We start from the raw sequence: 23,952 nt of genomic DNA, 5'->3' as shown, positions 1-23,952 counted from the left end.
TATGCTGGTTCATGCGGGTAAAAAGACTGACGTCACTCACAACATAGAGGCAATGTGTGCCGGCGTGCCCTCGTACACAATAGGGTAGCCTGGGACCTGTTCCCTACCGCCTAGCATTGCACCACTAACCCCCCTGCATAGGATGCACTTACCTTCTCTTGCCAGTGCAGGATTCCAATTATAGCCAAGATGAACACACATACGCCAATCAGGGCAATAGCAGTCAGCAGGACGATGTTACTGGGCGTCAGGTACAGCTTGGCACTCCAGCTGGGGACGAGAGGAGAAAACAATGGATCCGGAGCACCCTCTTATCACATATTGACAGTATAAATGGGGTTCAGGTGATGCTTAAACATCGCAGGGGTAATCGTTCAAAGTCACAGCTGCAAGCGACCTTAACACTGTCAGGTGTGTAGAGTCCTTCCCCAAATACTTTGCAGACCGACGTCACAGTCACCTGTTACATTTCGTCTGCACCCCTCAAGTTTGATTACGCAAGACCCTAATTTCCTGCAAATCAATGGGATGTGAAAGCCTAAAAAAGCTGTGACAAAGCTGTGATCAGATATAGGAGGGATGTGGCTGTCCAGCTGTTGTTAAACTACACATCCTAGCATGACCTGCAACAGGTTTAGCATGGCATGCTGGGATGTATAGTTTAACAACAGCTGGAGGTGCCGAAGATTCGCCATCCCTTAGCTACAGTATATGCACCATCACAGGCCTTTCTCTAATAGCTGTTGTGGAACTGCAATTCTCAGCATGCCCTGCTAACCAACTATCGCTGAAAAACCATAAATTGAATACTTCTGACTATCAAACAGCTGGCAGAGGGAACGCTGGGAGTTGTAGTCCATGGTGTCTGTTATTATTCTGTAAATGGTGACTGGAAGTACATTACATCTGCGGGCTGAGATAAGGACGGTGATATGTCAGGGATCTGAGTGGGAGCGTGGAGACTCAGCAGATGTAGGGCTTGATATTAATATAATAGATAACAGAATCGGACTCTTCCTGTACTCCTGTATATCCAGGAGAGGAGACGGTGAGCGCTCTCCTGACTATAAATATCCAGCCGCTCTGCGTTATTCTATGGAACATGTAACGCTGTATAAGTAATGTCTGACACAACCTTATTTACTAACGCCATACATTTCCTGCTACATCCTGTCGCTGGTGGCAGTGCTGGTTATCTGTGCATTATACATGGTGTACTGGGATCTCAGGACCCAGCGTTTCCCACACAGGCCTGATCCCAATAAAGCATCATCTTTTCCCCATCGGGTATTCTGAAATCACTTCATCTGAAACATGAGCGACGCCGGCATTGAATGATTTAATTTACTGTTCCAGATCTGATACACAGGCTCCTGCAATTCATTTGTACGGAAGCGATAGTATGACGGATGACCCATGTATCAGCATTCATAGCAATGGATGTCAATCGCGTCCCCCAGCGGCGGCGACATGCGGATTGCTCCTTACTTGATGCATAGGTGACGTTACTTTACCTGCAGGTTACACCGGATAAGCACACAATTGTAATTGTATCATTTATACATATATTGTCATTTACCAAGAGCTGCAGTGTTTATATGTCCTGTAACCAAGTGTCAGGGCTAAATACACTGATGCCCCGTTAGGCTTTCAGATACAGAAGCTCAACTATAGTGCACTGGCTCCCATTCGCCTACAGCAGAGACAAGGGACATTTGGCCTTCTACCTTCTGTTGAATTACACATCCCAGCATGCTCTGCTACAGTATTGCTATTTGGCCATGCTAAATCTGTTGCAGGGCACGCTGGGATGAGTAGTACAACAACAGCTGGACAGCCAAAGGTTCCTCATCTTTGCTCTACAAAATCATCTTCACACTCCTCACCCTCATATACAAGGCCCTCTCTAGCTCCACTGCTCCCTACATCTCCAACCTCATCTCCCTACACACATCCCTCCCAGTAAGCCATTGACCATTGCCTCTCCTCCACCCTGGTCATCCTGTGTGCGTATCAAAGATCTTGCACATCCCCTGCCTTCTTAGACACTCCCCGACCTTGTAATGCTTCTAATGGGCAAAGCCAACGTGTTCATCATAGCGTACCCTTCTGCCTTACCTAGTACCGATGACGATCTCCCTACACGATGCCTCAGGTCCTGGCCATCCCTTGCCTGTACCTCAATGTCACCTGTCTGTTTGGCCCAAATTTGTAAGCTCCTTGGAGAAGGGCCCACACACTTCAATTACAACCCTCTCTTACTCAGCAACCATCTATACCTGACACGAACACCCCCTCTGCTTCCCTACATCCCAGCTGTATTGTGTACTGAGAACTGTTCTGCTAATTGTTACTTGCGCTGTGTTGTAGTGTCTCCTGTACTGTGCTAATGTGTGTCCTATGTACGACGCTGCTGCTGGAAGTACACAGACACCTCCTCTGCTTCCCTACATCCCAGCTGTATTGTGTACTGAGAACTGTGCTGCTAATTGTGACCTGTGCTCTGTTGAAGTGTCTCAGTTGCTGTAATGTTCTGTGCACCCTGTATTGTGCTAATGTGTGCCCTATGTACGGTGCTGCTCCTAGAAGTACACAGACACCTCTTCTGCTTCCCTACATCCCAGCTGTATTGTGTACTTAGAACTGTGCTGCTAATTGTGACCTGTGCTCTGTTGAAGTGTCTCAGTTGCTGTAATGTTCTGTGCACCCTGCATTGTGCTAATGTGTGCCCTATGTACGATGCTGCTCCTAGAAGTACGCTGACACCTCCTCTGCTTCCCTACATCCCAGGTGTATTGCGTACTGAGAACTGTGCTGCTAATTGTTACCTGCACTCTGCTGTAGTGTCTCAGTTACTGTAATGTTCCGGGTCCCCTGTTTTGTGCTAATGTGTGCCCTATGTACGGTGCTGCTCCTAGAAGTACGCTGACACCTCCTCTGCTTCCCTACATCCCAGGTGTATTGCATACTGAGAACTGTGCTGCTAATTGTTACCTGCACTCTGCTGTAGTGTCTCAGTTACTGTAATGTTCCGGGTCCCCTGTTTTGTGCTAATGTGTGCCCTATGTACGGTGCTGCTCCTAGAAGTACGCTGACACCTCCTCTGCTTCCCTACATCCCAGCTGTATTGTGTACTGAGAACTGCGCTGCTAATTATCACCTGTGCTCTGTTGTAGTGTCTCAGTCACTGTAATGTTAGTTCTGTGCACCCTGTATTGTTGAAATGTGTGCCCTATGTACGGCGCTGACAACCACCTGTGGTGCCTTACAAATATGTAACAATAACTATAGTGGCCTAGCACAGGAAAGGGAGTAGAAGATGGGGCAGTGCCCTCATGCATACAGCGGTGAATACAACTAATATTCTGATCTAGGGAAAGGTCCCTTTAAGACCGGGGTCGGACAGATCTAGAGTAGGGATGGGGAACCTTCGGCCCTCCAGCAGCTGTTGAACTACACATCCCAACATGCCCTGCAACAGTTTTAGGACTGTGAAATAGCAAATCTGTAGCAATGGATGCTGGGATGTGTAGTTCAACAACAGCTGGAGGGCCAAAGGTTCCCCATCCCTGATCTAGAGGAACGTTGCCTAATTATTTTACATATTCTTCTATAACACGGTCACTAATATTATTCTGTATGTTATTAGTAATAAGGTGGCCTGGAAAAGAGGAAACGTGTGGCAGCTTTCTGTCAGTAAGTCTGATTTCCCCCATCTACTAAATCGCAGCCAGTGCAAGGGAGCATGGTGGTAACTGTTAGCTGTAGGGCACAGCCTGGAGAACGTAGGGTTAAGAGGACTGTTGTATTTGCTGGCCGGGCAGTTGTTCAGCGCATTATTGTCAGAAATCTCACACAACCGCTTATTATGTGCAAGCAGCGAGGTCCGCACACAATGAGGGGAATGTGCACATTATTCTGCAGAGATTGCAGAAAAGGGGAAGGTGTAATCTTCTGGCCATCTGTTATTGTGTGTAATCCAGGCCCACTTGTGATATGTCCACATAGCAGAAGTCACACATTCAGCAGCAGAGTGTATATTTTTGTGCGTCCGTTGCTTTGTGTGGGTTATTTCACTGAGTATAATGCAGTAAGAATGATAGATTTATACACCCATCAGTCACAGTATTAAATCTACCTGCATAAGATTGTGTAAGTCCCTATTGTGCCATCGAAACAGCCCTGACCGTTGAGGCATGGGCTCCACAAGGCCTGTGAGGGTGTCCTGTGGTATCAGACATTAGCAGACGATCCTCTAAGCCCTGTATGATGTGATATGAGGCCTTCATGGCTCAGACTTGTAGTTCCAGCACATCCCATAGATGCTCATTCGGATTGAAATCTGGAGGCCAACTCAACACCCTGAACTTTTGGTCATGTTCCTCAAACATCTGGAGAAATGTTTGAAGTGTGGCTGGGGGGCATTATCCTACTGACAAAGGCCGCTGCCATCAGGGTATACTGTTACCATGAAGCGGTGTACTTCAAAGTGTAGGTAGGTGGTACGTTACCTACACGTTCTTCTACAACATGTAGGTGGGTGGTACGTTACCTACGCAGTCTTCTACAATGTGTAGGTAGGTGGTATGTTACATACAGTACAAGTTCTTGCACAACATGCAAGGAGTTACGCTACCTACAGTCTTCTACAATGTGTAGGTAAATGGCACATTACCTACACAGTCTTCAACAACACGTAGGTAGGTGGTACGTTACCTACACAGTCTGCTACAATGTGTTAGTAGATGGTACATTACCTATGCAGTCTTCTACAACAAGTAGGTAGGTGGAACAATACCTACACAGTCTGCGACAATGTGTAGGTAGGGGGTACATTACCTACACAGTCTGCTACAATGTGTTGGTAGGTGGTACATTACCTATGCAGTCTTCTACAACAAGTAGGTAGGTGGTACATTACCTACACAGTCTTCTACAACACGTAGGTAGGTGGTACGTTACCTACACAGTCTGCTACAATGTGTTGGTAGGCGATACATTACCTATGCAGTCTTCTACAAGTAGGTAGGTGGAACATTACCTACACAGTCTGCGACAATGTGTAGGTAGGGGGTACATTACCTACACAGTCTGCAACAATGTGTAGGTAGGTGGTACATTACCTACACAGTCTGCAACAATGTGTAGGTAGGTGGTATGTGGCAATAAATATAGTATAGTATTATATAGCTTGTTACACACTATATATGGGAAGATGCTGCAATCTGTAATGAATTGCAACATCCAACGAATGGTGTGTAATCTCAAATGGTTGTGTCGTCGGGATACAGACGGTTGGTCGACCTAAAGATGGTTGACAGTCATTAGGTCAACACCACTAGGTCGACAGGGGTCTAGGTTGACATGGGACAAGGTCGACAGGTCATTAGGTAGACACAAGTATTAGGTCAACATGGTCTAGGTCGACATGGGGTGTTTCACTGTTTTTTTAAGCTGATATGCGTTATTTCATGCCCTACCACCCACTAGGGCAGGGCTGGGCAACACCGGCCCTCCAGATGTTGATGAACTACACATCCCAGCATGCCTTGCATCAGTTTCAGCATGGCCACATAGCAAAACTAATGCAAAGCATCCTGGGATGTGTAGTTCACTAACATCTTGAGGGCCGGTGTTGCCCAGCCCTGCCCTAGTGGGTGGTAGGAGAAAAAAATAGCGTGCCAAGCGCAGCGAGGGGACGCGGTGCACTGAAAACTGTGTTCATGTCGACAGACCTAGACTATGTCGACCTAATGCTTGTGTCAACCTAATGACCTGTCGACCTTTCAGTATGTCGACCTAGTGGTGTCGGCCATCTTTAGGTCGACCAAACAATCCATACCCGTGTCATCCCACAGTTTGTGTGGCTCATCCAATGGGATGATACCACGGATGACCCAGTGTTGTTACATGCCGTATAGCGGACTGCGCAGTCGTCGGGTGGAAGTCCCAGCTTAACATTCACCGGAATACCAGGAGCCAAGGTTTGCCATCTCTTCTCCAGATACACAGCACACATGCACCTGACCATCAATATGACGTCAAAGAAAACATGATTCATCAAACAAAGCCACCTTCTTCCGCTGCTCCTGGTCCAGTTCTGAAGCTTTTTGGAGAGGTTTTAACACAGTCACCAACAAAATTAGCGGCCACAAATACATATTCATCCTGCTTCCAAATTTGAGATCTGACTGTTCACTTGCTGTTTAATATATCCCACCCCTTGCCAGGTGCCATTGTAATGACATAATCACTTCATCTGTCAGTGGTATAAATATTATGGCTGATCAGGTACACTTTACACACACAGCACTTGCCAGCCAAGTACTCTAATTATGTAAGTATGCACCGAATGCCTCTCGGATCTATTACCAGCCATATCACCAGTCCACCCATTTCCATTATATACATAGATAGAAATAAAACAATTGTAGAGTTTTTATGTTAAAAGAATCAGTTCTAAAAACACAGATAGACTTGTTTGCGTTGGGGCTCCTGTTCGAAGTACTGCCAATAATGAAGGTACAAAAATTATTTTCTTTTTAAAATAAATTCTAAAATTATAACTTCTGTTGTGGGCTGGATCATCTGCACGAGAGTGCAGCCTATCAAACGTCTAAGAAACAGTGACATCACACACAAATCTTTTTAGTGAATGGATAGGCTGTCTTCTCAGTGATGTCAATGGTTCCTAGTGAATGAATAGGCTGCACTTTCAGTGATGTCACTGGCTCCTAGTGATTGAACAGACTGCATTCTCAGTGATGTCACTGGTTCCTAGTGAATGGATAGGCTGCATTCTCAGTGATGTTACTGGCACCTACCGAAAGGATGGGCTGCATTCCCAGTGAAGTCACTGGCTCATAGTGACTGGATAGGCTACATTCTCAGTGATGTCACTGATTCCTAGTGAATGAATAGGCTGCACTTACAGTGATGTCACTGGCTCCTAGTCATTGAACAGACTACACTCAGTGATGTCACTGGTTCCTATTGAATGGATATACTGCACTCTCAATTCAAGTGAAAGGATGGGCTGCATTCTCAATGATGTCACTGGTTCCTAGTGAATGAATAGGCTGCACTTACAGTGATGTCACCAGCTCCTAGTAATTGAACAGACTGCACTCTCAGTGATGTCACTGGTTGGTCATGAATGTATAGCTGGCATTCTCAATGATGACACAGGTTCCTAGTGTCTGGAAAGGCTGCATTAACAGTAATGTCACAGGCTCCAAGTATATGGATAGGCTGCTCACTCAGTGATGTCACTGGTTCCTAGCTACTGCCTTCTTGGTGAAGTCACTGTCTCCTAGTGATTAGATAGGCTGCTTTCGCAGTGATGTCACTGGTTCCAAATGTATTGATATATTGAGCACCTGTAGTGCATGAAATATGGTTTGGGCCGGTGTGTAGTGGACGGGAGAGGTGCGGTTGTGGGTGTACTGCGGGAGGACCGGGTGTGGTGTTTTACAGATGGATGTGGGTGTGCTGCGGGTGGTTGAGTGGCAGGTTCGGTGGGTGGGTGGGTGGGTGTGGTGGTGATGTGGGTGGGTGAGGGTTGCGTGTGCGGATGGAGGGAGGAATGGTTGTGTAGCGGGTGTGTACAGGGGTGGTGTGGGTGGGGGTACTGCAGTTGTGTTTGTTTTAGTCATGGGGTGGTGTGGGTGGGGGTACTGCAGTTGTGTTTGTTTTAGGTATGGGGTGGGTGTGGGAGAGGTCTGTGCGAGTGTGCTGCGGGTGGTGGAGGGGTGGTTGTGGTGCTTCTGGGGTGCGGGAGGGATTGCGAGTGCTGTTGGTGGGGGTGAGGCGGGTAGGGGAGTGTGCGAGGGTAGTGAGGGTGTAGCGGAGTAGATACCTATTTTGACGGTCACCGGCTATTCACGGAGGAGCTTGGGTGCATGGTGGGTGTAGGTGCCCCCCAGGTGTTGCAGCTGTGTGTAGCCGGGGTCGTCTGCGTCGTCCCCGGACCGCAGCCGCTGCGAGCACCCAAAGTTCCCAATCTTGCACAGGTGTCCCAAGGAAAGCAGCATGTTTGGCAGCTTACGGTTGAGGTGGGACACCTCACCCCGACACAGGAATCACAACCCGTGCGCGACGCGGGCCACATAGCACAGACAGCCGTATCCCAGCCATAGATGCAGGGGTGCAGGGTGCTGTGGCACATGTACTCTACGATGATGGTGCTTGTGGTGCCTGGGCACCATGGGCAGGAGGTGCTGGTGGCAAGGACGTGCACCACATTAGGGTGACTGATGCAGGCAGCATTTAGCTTGGCACAGAAGCTCTGGGCACACAGTGCATTGCCGCCACACACCAGGAGGCAGTGATGGAATGACATGGCTGGCGTCTGGGCAATACCTCTGCCTTTGCATATAGGACCCCCCCCGGGCGATGCTGCACACATAGTTAATGATAACGGTGCCGGGGCTGGGTGGGTTCCCGGGGCAGGAGGCGAAGGTGGGCAGGAAGTGCACCACATGGCTAGTGGCTCCAGCACACACACACCTTTTAGCAGCTTGGAGAGGGCAGCGGGAGGGTGTGCAGGGTGGTGAGTAGGGCTCCGGGTGATGCTGCGCACATACTCAATGATGATGGTGCCGGGGCCCCGGGGCAGGAGGCGCAGGCGGGCAGGAAGTGCACCACATGCCTAGCGGCTCTAGCGCATGCACCTGCTCGAAATAGATGCTGCACCAGGTCAGACGGGGAGGGAGGAAGGGAGGGAGCCGGCGGGCGCTTGGGAGACCCCCAGTTTATTACTGCTTATCTCCTACCGACTGCTGCAGGGGTGCATGTGTATGGACAGGGGGAAGGTAGCAATCCACAGGGTTTGGGGAAAGCATGGCATGATGGAAGTGTCCTATGGCTGGCCAGCTGCAGCACTACTACCGCCAGCGGAGGGAGAGGAGGCAATCACTGCGCTGGCTATGTATACATGTGTACGATTCCTCACTGATATTTCGAATCGACACTTACTGCTCTCAAACCAGAGATCTGTCACTGTGTGTATGAGCGGAGTCATAGAGTGACTCCACCCAGCGTTATACACACACTCACAGTGACAGATCTAGGCTATTATATAAGAGTAAGAGATATATATTTAAGTGGTGTCCACATTTCATTTTATATCTGCATAAAAACAATCATGTTAGTTCAAAACAGTAAGAACATACACTTTCAGCCACTTCTTTGTATAATCAGGCATATATGATCACATTTCATGTATAACTAGAACTGCACTTAATCCAGAAATTCCTGGCCTACCATATATTGCTTGGCAAGGAAAACTAAAAAGCCTGCTTGTAATACATATAATAAACACGTATAAAAATGTATGCAGTAAGAGTTTCCGGATTATAGGGGGTGGTATGGGGTTCCAACAGTCATTAGCCTGACGTCGGCATCCCGACTGCCCGGACTCAGAGTGCATGGCGAACGCAACAAAACCCCTTGCGGGCTTAGTGGCTTGCTACACTCGCCAACTATTATATTCTCCCTCTATGGAGGTCGTGGACCCCTACGAGGGAGAATAACCGGTGGCCGTCGGGAACCCCTCTGTCTGTGTTTTAACAGTCGGGATCACGACGTCGGGTAAATGACTGTCGGGACCCCGTCCGGCACCTGGATTATATACAGGTATACAAATGCATAAGCTAAAGTCGTCTGAGGGTGCGCTGCATCTTTATGCTGTTAGCATCTTATAAAGTGGAGCCATTACGTTTAGGAAGCTCCCAGGAAGAGGCGACGGGTGCTGCTGGGTCCTCTCCCATTACCTTGTCCTCTTTACGGTTTATTAATTGCAGTGTTAAACAAGCCAAGCTGAAACACTTTCCAATGAGACAACTTAAATGTTCTCCGTCCCGATAAAGATTTACGAGCTAATTGCACAGGTTTGACTCCAGGCTTCCCTTCTGAATCCCAAAATAACTTGGATGACACCAGAGAGGGAAAATCAATACATACTTATTAACAAAGATGCATTTGGAGAGATAGCGGTGAATTCCAGGAATGAGAGCGATGGGGGGAGGGAGGGTGTATGAAGTGGCTGGGATCTCCAACAACGCACATAAATACAGAATAACCCTTCCCTGTCTAAGCAGCCCCCGCACAGCGCTAGAACGCCTATTCCGGAAAAGAAAACGCAGACATTGCGACAAACTTGAACAGATTGGTACTTGGTTTCCTAGCATGGCGCCCAGATTTTCTACGTATGGCACCGTAAGGAAATCGCGATGCTAATTTTTTTGTTTAAATGTTTTTTTTATGATAATATGATTATATGTCCCAAAAATAGGTTTAACGCACCCCCTCAATATCCACGCCACCCCGAAGTGTGGCGAGCGCAGCAAGCCCCGCGAGGGGCGTTGGAATGCGTCCTCCGACTTTTTCATTACCCCACTGTCCACGTTGCCGGAGCCGACTTTATATAGTGTGGCGAGCGCAGCGAGCCACCGTGCCCGAAGCGTGGCGAGGGGACGCAGATTTACATGGATTCTCGCTGCGCTCACCACACTATATAAAATCAGCTCCACGCCAACGTGTATAGTGGGGTAATGAAAAAGTCGGAGGACGCGTTCCGCCACCCCTCGCGGGCCTCGCCACGCTTTGGGGTGGCGTGGATAGTGGGGGGTGCGTTAAACCTAATTTTTTATCGCATCCTATCTTTTACATGTATTCACTGACTTGGCCCATTAAATAGATAAAAAAAAAAAAAATCGCATCCCATGCCACTAATGGCATGGGATGCGATTTTTTATCACATCCTATCAGTCAGTGAATACATTAATAAGATAGGATGCGATAAAAAATCGCATCGCATCACATGCCATTAATGGCACGCAATGCGATTTCCCTACCCTGAATAGCCCACTACGTTAATGGAGTAGTGGGTGCCGTGCTAGGAAACAAGTACCAACAGGTTATACGCTGCCAAAATAAATGAAGGAAATATTCGAAAATAGAACCTTGCAGTGGTTACAAAGCGTATCGGCTATTTACTTATAACTGCAGCAGTGCGCAGCATGTACCATCACATCAGCCGCGTGCGTCACCCAATCACTGGCGCATCTGTGCTATACATAGCAGTGACTGGAGTTGTGTATCATTGGGTCGGGTGAGTTCATCGCATCAGTTACCTTTTAGGGGTTGCATGCGGGTACGGAATAACAATCAGCTGGGAATTTGGGATGATCGCCGTCCATTCTTGCCTCCTTATTTGCTGCAAGAAGAAATCAAAGTGCGATGAATAAAACAGAGATTTTGCAGCGAAAGCACCAGAAGACATTATTAATACAGGGCTCCAATATAAACAAAGTCATTCATTCATTCAGCAATTAATCAGATTTCTGAATGACCATTTGCATAGTTGATTACTTGCTAGGGAAAGTCATGTCCACTGAACGATGACTAAATACATTTACTTCTCACAGCAGAACTCAGACATGCACACGGCAGCTTCAAGTACGTATACATACAATTGATATAAATATATAAATCTATGAATACAGGTTTTCTCTTAGCTGTATAGCACACACAGAACCGCACACACAGACCCTGTACATAACACGACCATTGCAATGGCGACACGTTTGATCAGCTGCACAGACCTTTTCTCCGGGGGGCCGTGGGATTCCGACGTACAGATGATCAAGGAAGTTGGCGCTGCGCCCTAATCCCAGGACGTTGTACGGCAGCTGGAGGGACATGTGTGCCGACTGACTCAGCTGCCCAGCTGAAATGAAAGACAGAAATAATCACCTAGGTTGCAATGTGTACATGTACAGATCCTTGGCCTAACATGTCATAAGGATGTCCGCGAATGCATGTGATCTGTCACATTAATACACATTTTCCGCACAGCAAACTGCTCCAAGATTTTGCGCATAAGGAACGTCGCATCTCTGCATAACGGCCTGACTGTCCTATGCTGCTGGTTACTGAAGAATTAAATAACAGTCACAGACTCCTAGGATTCATAACCTGCGGTAGCCATATTGGACGCCTTCTGCTTTTGGCCACACTTTTGCACATTAATTCCCCTTACCTCCTGATTGTTCTAATTTCAGTAGGAAAGTCCCAGTTTCAAGGACTGAGTTGCCGCAAAGAGGTTCAGGACCTTTGTCCAGATTGGAGGACAGCTGGGAGGTAAGGACTGCCCTTTCAGTGCTGCTTGTACCTGGGGCAGGCTGAAGATATGCATTAAAGGAAGGGTAGGGTGGTTGGGATTGGACAGGGCTAAGGAGGCCGGGAACCAGTGACATAATAGAGGCACAGATTACATAATAATCATTGAACTTTGGATCTTAGTACTGAAATTTAAAAAAGGAAATACTGCGCTAATTACTGGTAATGGGGCACCATGGATATAGACACATATATAAAACAAAAAGAAAATACTAATAATAGTGAAACACAAATATTTATTACAAGTTATATAACATAGTTAGATGGCTACCTAAAATAAATAAAACAATCACAGTTGATGTACTACAGGCATATTATCCTATAAGGCTACATAGTAACGTGTATTAGGTCATATTTTTACATTATATAATACAATCCTATATGATAAAAGGCTAATGCATCAACCAATCTCAAGTTACAATTCAATAGAAATAAATATTTAGACCTACTGTATGTTAAATAATTAAATAATAATATCAATTGCTATGGCAAGCCATAAGAAAAATCTTGGTAATGGAAATAACAAAGTTATTTCATGCAGATTCTTATAGTGAATTACATTATTGTTTTTTTTTCCCAATGAATTAAAGGTCTAAGTAGAAATTAGAATAGCCCCATCCAATTACACAGTCACTATAGGGAGCAGAGAGGCCCTGGAACATTCCTCTGAGCTCTGTCTATTTTGCATAACATAGAATCTTAATACTCAATAATTCAGTCATCATAAGATTGTGTAATGGTCAGCCATATTTTATTATCTGGAGAGATTGTGAACAGGGGATAATGATTTCTGGAAGGACAGCTAAGAAGAAGGACTCTCAGATGCACACTTAAAAAGCACTTAACTCACTGTTTAGAAAATAAATACATCTACATTACTATATTTGAATAGAGAACGTTGTACAGCAGAATTGTAACTTGCAAAGAGGATGAACCCTTGCAACAGCAATAGCAGTCCGAGGTGAGATTTAGTTCTATCAACCACTACCCACTATAAAACTGAAACATAAAAAAACCTGATTTCAGAGAGCACACGTCCCCGTCTCGCCAAGTCGTCCCTAGACATATTCTAGTTCTTTCTGGCCTTCGATGAAGCAATTATTTCCCCCTTGTACTATTCAATGGCAGAATAACTGGAATTTTTTTTTTTGTATTATTAGTACTTGCACAGGAAAACCTTCACCGGATCAGTTTAATCATGTGCTCAGCTGTCATATGTAAAATAACTTGCAAGGTCAGCTGGATCGGAGATCCTCTGTACTAATGTGTCTTACAGTCGCACATCACACAGTGGCTGCCTGCGGGTCATAGCTGTTGACGCTCTAGTCCCTGCGGTAATAGGGAACAATCTGTACACTGTGAATGGATATGCTCGTAAGGCAGAAACGTGGCCAGGAAAGTGTCAACTATTTGGCTGAGAGTTTCTCATTTATAGATAATAGAACAGACTATTGTAGTACTAGAAGAAAAATGTCACATTGTTATATAGTTAAATATGCACTATATACTACACTGGTTGTACTTAGCTGATACGAAGAGTACCACCTAGTGGCTAAATTGTCATGCGATTGGTAGCATGCTGGCAATGCCCAATCACTGTGCCCAATCAGTGCTCCAGGAAGAGAAAACAGGGCCCCAGGTGCTTAGCAGTTTGGGGACCCACTCCCGCTATTGCATACAAAGTCAAATATCATCAAAGGTGCCCATACAGTATTTGTTCCCAAATAGACAGAACAGGATGGGTAAATGCCGTATTACTGGTCACCATAGATTGGGAACTCCCCATATTGCACATGCAGAGATTAGGACTATATGCCAGCTGCATAGCAATAGTGTAAGTGACGATATCATACCAGCTATGCCCATAAGTATACAGTATATCAGCAAAGGCTGGTGTCTGTTACACCAGCAATAATCATAACTATCCTAGTAGTCTTACCACATTACACCATTAGTTACCATAACCATTCTTAGATCAGCATCTGCACCCATTACTGCGCCAGCACAGATGGGTGGCCGGCACCATTTCTGTACCAGCCTTGCCATGTACCAGATATCCTTCTTATTGTAACACAGAGGGAACTAGAAGCACATGGCAGCAGCTGTGGCCAAATCCATGCCAGCAGAGATGGTTGACAGTATGCCAGCAGCCTGGCGATCATCCAATACCAGCCTGGCCAGCAGCTGTGAACCAATAAGTAGCGTGTAAGAGATGCACCTGGGGTCTGCCAGTGAGTGCTGGTGGGGAGTGGCATGTGGGAAGAGCTAGTGAGTGGTGGGTGGCATGCCGTGAGTGCCAGTGAGTGAAGGTTGTGGTGGGTGGCACGTGGGGATTGCCAGTGAGTGGAGGTTGTGGTGGGTGGCATGTGGGAATTGCCAGTGAGTGGAGGTTGTGGTGGGTGGCATGTCGGGAGTGCCAGTGAGTGTGTGTGTGCGTAGGGGGGAATCAGAATGCCTATGAGCACATGTGTGTTGATGGAAGTGGGGTGGGAATGTGAAGGGTACCAGTGTTTGGGGTGGCATGAAAGGCAGAAGACTGAGTGGCATGTGGTGGCATTTTGTAGCATTTGGGGAAAGAATGGCATGTTGGGGAAATATGTGGCAAGTGTGGGCATTTTGAACTGTGTAATTAGGGGGTGCAGATGTCACCGCCAGGACCCTTCTGATGGGTGCCCATGTGCAAAAAGTAGTACAAATAGGTTTCCCAAATCGTTGACTACCCCATAAAGCATCCTGCATTTCTGTATTGTAAGATAGAGCGTCTTCCCAATTATGATATTCCCTGCAAAAATCTAAAATAAATCAAAGCACAAATTTTGTTTCCGAAAATCCTTGAAAACCCTCTGCCCCAGTCGGAGCTGGCGAAGCTCGTTCCTACCTCAAACAAAGTCTGTGTGATTAAGAAAGACGCTCTCTGGCTCTTTGCTGCTGCTGTCTCTTCCTGCGCCCCATTAAATAAAACAACAGGTCATTAGCAGGATGCATACATTTCTATGTGCCCGGTAGATGCCCAGTGGTTTTAATTGCTATGTTATTAATAAACTATAAACGCCTGTGTGTTCTATGCGGAGTCTCCGCTGACTGTTTAGAACACATCGGAATGTTATTCTCTTCCCTCAAGAGATATCTTCCTGGCCTCAGCCCAGGATCTGCGCCGGTAACAAGGCATTTAATGGACAAGAAATGAGATTATCTTCATGGGTGGCCTAACCCTGTGTGCGTACAGCCAGCAGAACCGCCGCGACACACATATTAATTTGCCAGACTATGCAGAACCTATTAGGTCTGTTATAGGTGCGTTCATGATAAAACAATAAGGAAAAGATGGTCACACTGTAGATATACATCAGGCTGTTATGAGCCGGGGCTGACAGTGAAATGTGAGTTATGGGTAATTGATATCAGAGACTATTGAAACAGGGTCTACGTACGGTGACCTTTATCCGATCCAATTACAATTCATTAAAAAGAAAAGTGACGTCTTGCAGGAGAAGTGTTTATTGATGCTGAGCGTAAGCTCTCGACTGAGCGGTGTAAGCGATAGGCTGGTACCTGGCGACTGGGACTATGAAACCATTGGATGTTATTATCACTGCGGCTTATCTGTGCAGGCTGACGGCACGGCGCACAGCGCCTGGAGACAGCTGCAAATTTGGGAATCTGCTCTTCACGCTGTAACGATAACAGTCTGCTGGGAAATTCGCCCTACGACATTTCACACCACCCACGGTCGAAAAATGGAAACTGTCCACACTGCGTAATTACTGTTACACTCTGCTTGAACTGCTGCAGGAGTTCAGATGGGTAACTGCGGCTAGGCAAGCTTATGGTGGGGCTAGGGGTTACATTCTGTATAAGGGGCTTCTGAGGATCCCGGGTGTCTGAGTTCCCAAGAACAATGTTCACTGTTTTATATTTTATTATGAGAAGACATCATGGGTAGTATTCAAAGCCGGGGGTGAGCGGCCGGCGAGGGGGTTAAACGTGGGGGATTGCAGAAAACCAGCGATCCTCGCTGTTTAACCCGCTCGCCAGCCGCTCACCCTGTTCTACGTTCAGGAGATATCCTCACTGTCGCAAGACAGTGAGGATTCCCCCAAACAGCGAGACTCGCGGCTAATGCAGGGAACCCGCGGGTCTCGTTGCTTCTGCAGCAACATACGCCGATTCCCCCTTGCTCTAAAAAAGGGGCGAGGGGGAAATGGCGTATGAGGGGTGGTCAGTTAAATACTGACCGGGGGACTGGTGACAGTGAGCAGGCAGCCCTGCTTGCTGTCACTGCTCGCCCCCGGCATCGAATACTATCCATTGTATAGATTTAAGTCAAATACACCAAAGTAATATTTGCCAAACGGTGCGATGTAAACTGCATGCGAAGTGTGTGGACTCCATAAGGCTATCCAGGCCTTAAAGGCCCCCATACACTAGATCAGTGGTTCCCAACCTGTGGTACGCGTACCCCTGGGGGTACGCGTCCACCCGCTCGGGGGTACGCGGTGGCCCGGCCTGTAATGGCAGCCGCAGCAGTCAGACGCGCCGCCAGCTTCTGAGACTGAGGGGAGGAGAGTGCATTGCGCATCTCTCCTACCCCTCACCGTGCTTCCCTGTGACTGGGCCCCCGTCAGCCAATCAGAGCTTGCGGGCCGGCAGCAAATCAGGAGCCGGCCCGCAAACTTTGATTGGCGGGCAGCCCAGTCACAGTGAAGGGAAGGAGAGATGCGCAGTGTGCTGTACTCTCCTTCCCTGAGAGAAGCAGCAGCGGCAGCTACAGTGACTGCAGGGGGACACTGGACTGTCCTCTCCCCGGCAGCAGCATCAATGGTGAGTGTGCTGCTGCTGGGAAATACTATGGGGGCATTGCTGGCACTGTGGGGGTATACTTATTGCTGGCACTGTGGGGGCATATTTATTGCTGGCACTGTGGGGGTATACTTATTGCTGGCACTGTGGGGGCATATTTACTGCTGGCACTGTGGGGGCATATTTATTGCTGGCACTATGGGGGCATATTTATTGCTGGCACTGTGGGGGCATTGCTGGCACTGGGGCACACTTGTTGCTGGCACTGTGGGGCATACTTGTTGCTGGCACTATAGGGGCATTGATGGCACTGTGGGCGCATACCCAGTACCATGGGGTCATAACCTGGCACCGTGGTAGCATTCCTGTTTCTGGCACTGTGGGGGCATACCTGGCACCATTGGAGCATATGTGTATTTGGCACTTTTGGGGGCATATGTGTATCTGGCACTATTGGAAGGCTAACGTGATCCTTTGGAATGTCTGTTGCTTCAGTAATAGAGATTTGACAGTGTTCTGTTATTTTATATGCTGTCCGCAGAATGAGTTGAGCTTATATTGTGGTCAAGTGGTTGCAATTTTTTTTTTCTCGTCATTGCCATTATGACTTGTCCCTGTTTTCACAAGTATCCTGAAGAAGCCCACTCCCGGGCGAAACTAGTTGATGTGAATTCCTGGACTCGCCCAGCGCCGTCTCCACAAGTGACAGCACCAGTGAGAGGAACACAGGAGCCACAGCATACGGCACATGTATATTGATACATTTCCACCGGTACCACAAAGACCGTGTTAGTCTGTGTTAGTCTGTGTTAGTCATTGTAAGTCACCCCTTCCCCACCCCACCCCCACTGTGGTATGTGTACCGGTACTAGGTGATTTTACCATTTTTTATACAAATACTGTGTCCATTATTTATACTGTATATAGCAATTTTTTATCCACAGCTCATTTCTTATTAACATTTGTTTTATTATATCTGTATTGTATTGCATATACATTGCTCCACTACGGTATAAATGTAAATGCACGGGCCAATTGTCCCAAACTATGTTTTAAGCTTGGAAGGATTTCAATAAACCCATTATTTATTTATTAAATTGAACCAACAGTGTATGTGATATTTATATAATTACTGCGGAAATCCCCAGCACACTTCCTCAAGGCTAGGTGTAACAGAGCGCAGGGTGGCACCCCAGGGTGCACCACTCAAACCTTCCACCCTTGTCCCTGTTAAGCCAGGGGGTACTCATAAATAAATGAAAATCCTAATCAAGGGGTACGGGAGACAAAAAAGGTTGGGAACCACTGCACTAGATCAACAAATCGGACCAAATTGCCCTTGAGCTCCCCCGGAAAGGCTCACTTACGATTTGTCACTTGATATGCCATTTTTATATGCAATACATTGCATGCAATGTATTTCATGTTAACTCCCGAGGAGCCCCAGCAGCAGGAGTGCTCAGCAGCGGTGGGGAGCTGGTTGCGGCAGTTGCTGGGCGGCGGGAAGCGGCAGCTGAATTTAATTTTTTTTTACAAAAAACAGGCCGGATGGGTATTGGCTGGAAGAATTCTCTCAGCTAATCAGCAGCCTGCCAGTCTACTGAAAATATTTTTTTAAATTCTGCTGCCGCTTCCCGCCCTGCTGCTGCCAGCTCCTCACCCGTGTTCGCCCCTGAACATAGGAATATGCCAGCGGTGCTTCACCACTGGCACACCCCAAAAAAGCACCCACGATGTGTCGACGATGGATTCGATCCGATAGATTGAACCTGCAGCAGGCTCAATCTGTAGAGTCCGACCCACAGGACTGTGCAATGGGTCAGAGGGGGATGTCAAACACATCCGATTTGGCCCGATCACTCGGAATTGGGTGAAATCGGCACAAATCTTACTAGTTATGGGGGGCTTAAGACCTGACTCTCAGAGGAGGCCATCCATAGCTTGGCGATACAAACGTTTGCTAGCATACTCATATTGATGATATACCGCATAGTAAGTGTATCTAAAGACCGCTTCTTCACTTACTGATCGTGTGCATACTACAGGGGTTACTTATGGGTAAGACCACAACAAGTGCCACAAGCTTCCCTTTGAGAAACTAAACTTAGGGCAGTCCAAATTATTTCTAAACCCAATATTTTAAAGCCATATTGGTGTGATATAAACCACAAATAGTTGAATTTGTTGGTAGCGACCCGCCGTGGAGGAAGTACGTGGGGTACCCAAGGTAGATTTGAATAAACACAACTCAAGCACTCGCCCAAGAGACAAATATTCCACATGTTGAAGCGTACACCGCTGTACGTGCAGAAGTGACTGTGGTACATAAATGATTGTATAATAACAAAACAAGAAGCACATGTCCACCTCTACACCCGGCCAGCATATTACTACACAATAACGTGTTTAGAATTGGCCTGAACAAGCAGCAGTAGTATGGTGCATGCGACCGCCTGTAAATGGTTAGATGAAACCCTGCCTCGTGTCTCATCATCCGTAATCACGGGGGTCCAGGAGCATGAATGCATTATCTGAGTGGCTGGCGTGGATCCTCTATCGGGTAGGCTTCTAATCATCTCTCTTTTCCAATAGATTTTAGAACATAATTAGGATTGAACCAATTAATGGAGGAGATAAGGAGAAATCCTTATCTCGGTTGGTGCCATCAATAAAACACAACTCACCTTTTTTCTAATTAACCTTTCATGTGTATTAAGTCATTAGAGGGGCAGTGAGTCAGACGCTGGAAGGGGGTGTAAGAACGCTGGGAGGGGGTGTAAGAACAGCAGCAGACATCTCTTTCTGGACAATGTTATTAAATATGTATTCCACCTGGAAATATATGGTAGGTGATAGGTGGGTGGAGAGGGGGAGGGTTGACCCTTAACCTCTGCTTTGGGGAGGACTAGTTCTTGGCTCTGGGCTGTTATTATTACAGGCACTGTGGGACAGATGTATTAAGCCTGGAGGATAGATAACATCAAAGGTGATGACGCACCAGTTAAACGGCTCCTGCTTTTGTCTGTCGACTAATAGTGGTCAGCCTTTTAACTGTCGACAATATGACCTGAAACTGATCAAGAGAACATGGGCAGAGGTAGTCTGTATGTCAGTGATGGAGGAAGAAACTATAAATACCACAGAAGCAATTGTGCTCCAGGTAAGGAATGCAATACGACCATTGTTGAAGAATACAAATACAATCTCACAAAGAATGTGCCGGGAAGCAGATGAGAGTCCCTCACACCATGCAGAGGAACGTACCACCTGCCTATGAGAGCAGACTGAACAAAGGGAGCCAGCCTCACACTGCCCAATAATCCCCAATGGACTATCCCCAACCAGAGACATGGCTGCGGGTGTATGATGCTATGGTGATACTTATCTTATTAATACTGCAGGAAAACCTACTCCCTAGTACTAGTGAGCTTATACTCCAGCAGGACAACGGCCTGAAGAGCACAGCAAAAGTCACAGCGGAGTGGTCTAAACACAAACAGCGGCCACATGTGGTATAGTGGCCAAGACAAGGCGCAGACCTCGACCCCACGCAGATGTGCATGTTGCACAGCTGCTACATTGTATGCAGCAGCTGTGCCTAATCATGTAAACGCTGCAGGGGGCGTCCTGTATGCTGGCTTTCAGCATGCCAAAAAGTGACAAAAACATCACTGTATCTCTTCGCAATCCCCTCACAGTTTTATTGACAAGAAGTCCCCGATTGTGGGTGGTAACAGGTTCTGTGACATCAGCGCCAGCCTCGATCAGCCTGATGAGGTCACAGAAGGGTCAGGGTTATGCACACTTGCGCCGACTGGGAAAATCATTCGATGCTGAGTGAAAGGCAAATTGATTTGCAGAACAGCGTTCAATTCGCAAGCCATTCACAGACTTGCGCAGGGCCGGGATTTCCCTGTGTCTAGGCAGCCCCTATCTGATTGCAGTACTCTGTAATCAGGACTGAATCAGGCCACAAGTCCTGACTGTTATGATCATGCCGACAGTCAGGCCATGTTGACGGGAGAAACGCATACTATTTATGCGATTATAATACCCTTTCATTTAAATAGGATCAGTTTAAATGCCCGCCGCAGTTCTGTTCTCTGCAAATCCGTGTTGTATCCAAGGGCAGTAAAAATAACCAGCAGCCAGATAATATAACCACAGGGGGATGCAGTTAAAATCCCGGCGGTCGGGATCCCGGCATTCAGAATCCCGACGCCGGAATCCCGACACATTCTCCCTCTGTGGGTGTCCACGACACCCCTGGAGGGAGAATAAATTAGTGTGCCAAGCGTAGCGAGGCACCGGGCCCGCTGCGTGGCGAGCGCAGCGAGCCCGCAAGGGGGGGCGATCCACGTCCCCCCCTTGTCGGGATTTTGGCTGTCGGGATTCTGAACGCCGGGATCCCGACCGCCGGGATTCAGTACTGAATCCACCACAGGTGCTGAAAAGCAGAAAAGTCAGAGAAAGATAGAAAAATAAAGGGATACATTAGTAAAGTTAACAGGAAGGCTCGTCAAAGCCAATTAAGTAATTATTTGAGGGCGGATGATCCCTATTAAAATGACGGTAAAAGGGAAGCCATTTTGCCAGTGTCTACATGCATCGGCAGTGATCCCATGTTACTTTAATACTCAAAGCACTCGTTCTCTTACTTTATGATAAAGGAGACAATAGTTTTCACTTACTCACCCCCCAAGCTATTCCTGGATGGGGATCAAGCCGGAGTCACCAATCACTGTACAAGCGCGGGATCAGTGTGTCCCTACTCTGGATAACACTTTGTGAAGCTCAGAGATGTGAACACATTTTGTAGCTAATGGCCTGGCCTTAGAAAGCGTTACCAAGTGCTAGACTAAATCCAGATCAATACCATTAATTCATGCTGTACCGGCGGCTGGTCACCCTGACAGACGGCTGGAAATGATTGTGTGCAGGGCGATTTTTGTCATTCTATACTGTATGCTGTAATCTCCTATACAGGCCCCTGTTTGTACCTGGGAAGACTTTCCATGTATTGTGGAGCACAAAGGACTTGTTGCTCAGATACAGCAGATTATCCAGCAAACGGCAGTATTCTGTAGATACATACACCAATGTCTTACATACCTGCGGTGGTTTCACAATATTAACTGTTTTAAGTAAATGCAGACTTATTTTGCACCATACAAACTTTACCTTGTCTAACTGCACAGTTGAAGCAGCCATTTATGCGCTACACCAATCAGCCCATGAATACGCTAGGAACAAGCGATAGCACCAAGGCACGATGCTACTTGTGGAGAGGTTGGGAGGAGTGGCGTTGTTAGTGAGGTATGGAGTAGCTGGATAGAGTGAAGGTGATCCTAGTGAGGTATGGAGTAGCAGAGTGGAGAGATATGGGCCCCATACATCAGCAATCACAATTAATGGATTTCCAGATCCAGGGATTTTTTTGCCAGATAAATGGATTCTGCAATCTATTGGACTTGCCCACACATTACAGATTTATTTCAGTGATCGGCAGATTTTTCCATCTAAAGATTGCATCTTCATATCTGGAAATTGCCCCAATCGATTGCTGTTCATAATGTAAATAGATGGAGAAGACGAATTGGGAATGCCCACACATATAAAAAAGATCTGCAGATAATACCAGATTATTAAACATGTTTAAAAACCTGATTAAGCAATCGATTGGCGATTTTGATTGGGATTGCCAAAAGGGGGAGCCCACACATCTAAAATTAATTGTGGCAATCATCTCCATATCTGAAAATTGTCACAATTAATTGCTGATGTATGGGGCCCTATAGGCATATTGATATCCTTACAAAAAAATAAGGATCAAATATGGTTTGAGGTAACATGTTTAAAAAAGGGGCAGACTAGATGGGCCAAGTGGTTCTTATCTGCCGTCAAATTCTATGTTTCAAAGGTGCGCCTACTGAGGTATGGAGTAGCAGAGTGGAGAGAAGGCACACTTAGTGAGGTATGGAGTAGTAGAGTGGAGTACCAGAGTGGAGAGAAGGCACACTTAGTGAGGTATGGAGTAGCAGCGTGGAGAGAAGGCGTGCCTACTGAGGTATGGAGTACAGGGTGGAGAGAAGGAACTCCTAGTGAGATATGGAGTAACTGGGTGGAGAGAAGGCGCACCTAGTTAGGTATGGAGTAGCAGAGTGAGGAGAAGGCACTGCTAGTGAAGTATGGAGTAGCTGGGAGGAGAGAAGGCGCACCTAGAGAGGTATGGAGTAGCAGGGTGGAGAGAAGGCACTCCTAGTGAGGTATGAAGAAGCAGGGTGGAGAGAAGGAACTCCTAGTGACATATGGAGTAGCTGGGTGGAGAGAAGGCGCACCTAGAGAAGTATGGAGTAGTAAAGTGGAGAGAAGGCACACCTAGTGAGGTATGGAGTAGCAGGGTGGAGAGAAGGAACTCCTAGTGAGGTATGGAGTAGCAGGGTGGAGAGAAGGAACTCCTAGTGACATATGGAGTAGCTGGGTGGAGAGAAGGCGCACCTAGAGAAGTATGGAGTAGTAAAGTGGAGAGAAGGCACACCTAGTGAGGTATGGAGTAGCAGAGTGGGGAGAAGGCACTCCTAGTGAAGTATGGAGCAGCTGGGAGGAGAGAAGGTGCACCTAGAGAGGTATGGAGTAGCAGGGTGGAGAGAAGGAACTCCTAGTGACATATGGAGTAGGTGGGTGGAGAGAAGGTGCACCTAGAGAAGTATGGAGTAGTAGAGTGGAGAGAAGGCGCACCTAGTGAGGTATGGAGTAGCAGGGTGGAGAGAAGGAACTCCTAGTGAGGTATGGAGTAGCAGGGTGGGGAGAAGGCGCACCTAGTGAAGTATGGAGTAGCTGAGAGGAGAGAAGGCACACATAGTGAGGTATGGAGTATTAGGGTGGGGAGAAGGCACACCTAGTGAGGTATGGAGTACATAGGGGGAAGGGCCCTAAACTGCACACTCTGGACATATGAGGTGCTACCTG

At 47.1% G+C, this 23,952-nt stretch overlaps 1 protein-coding gene across 1 annotated transcript in view; it reads right to left on the bottom strand.

Annotated features, from left to right (window-relative positions):
• The window catches only part of ITFG1 (integrin alpha FG-GAP repeat containing 1), a 159,760-nt gene that overhangs the window by 4,979 nt on the left and 130,829 nt on the right, over positions 1–23,952 (bottom strand). The window contains exons 15-17 of the mRNA XM_083164991.1: positions 11,607–11,731; positions 11,136–11,218; positions 153–270 (exon numbers count right to left, since the gene is read on the bottom strand). Of these exons, the coding sequence (XP_083021117.1) occupies positions 153–270; positions 11,136–11,218; positions 11,607–11,731 (326 nt within the window). The remainder of the gene's footprint in view (positions 1–152; positions 271–11,135; positions 11,219–11,606; positions 11,732–23,952) is intronic.

The sequence above is a fragment of the Crinia signifera genome, chromosome 11 (genome assembly GCF_055691185.1).
Source record: "Crinia signifera chromosome 11, ASM5569118v1, whole genome shotgun sequence".
NCBI lineage: Eukaryota > Metazoa > Chordata > Amphibia > Anura > Myobatrachidae > Crinia > Crinia signifera.
The sequence above is the reverse complement of the archived record's forward strand: the minus strand, read 5'-3'. Positions and strand labels throughout refer to the sequence as shown.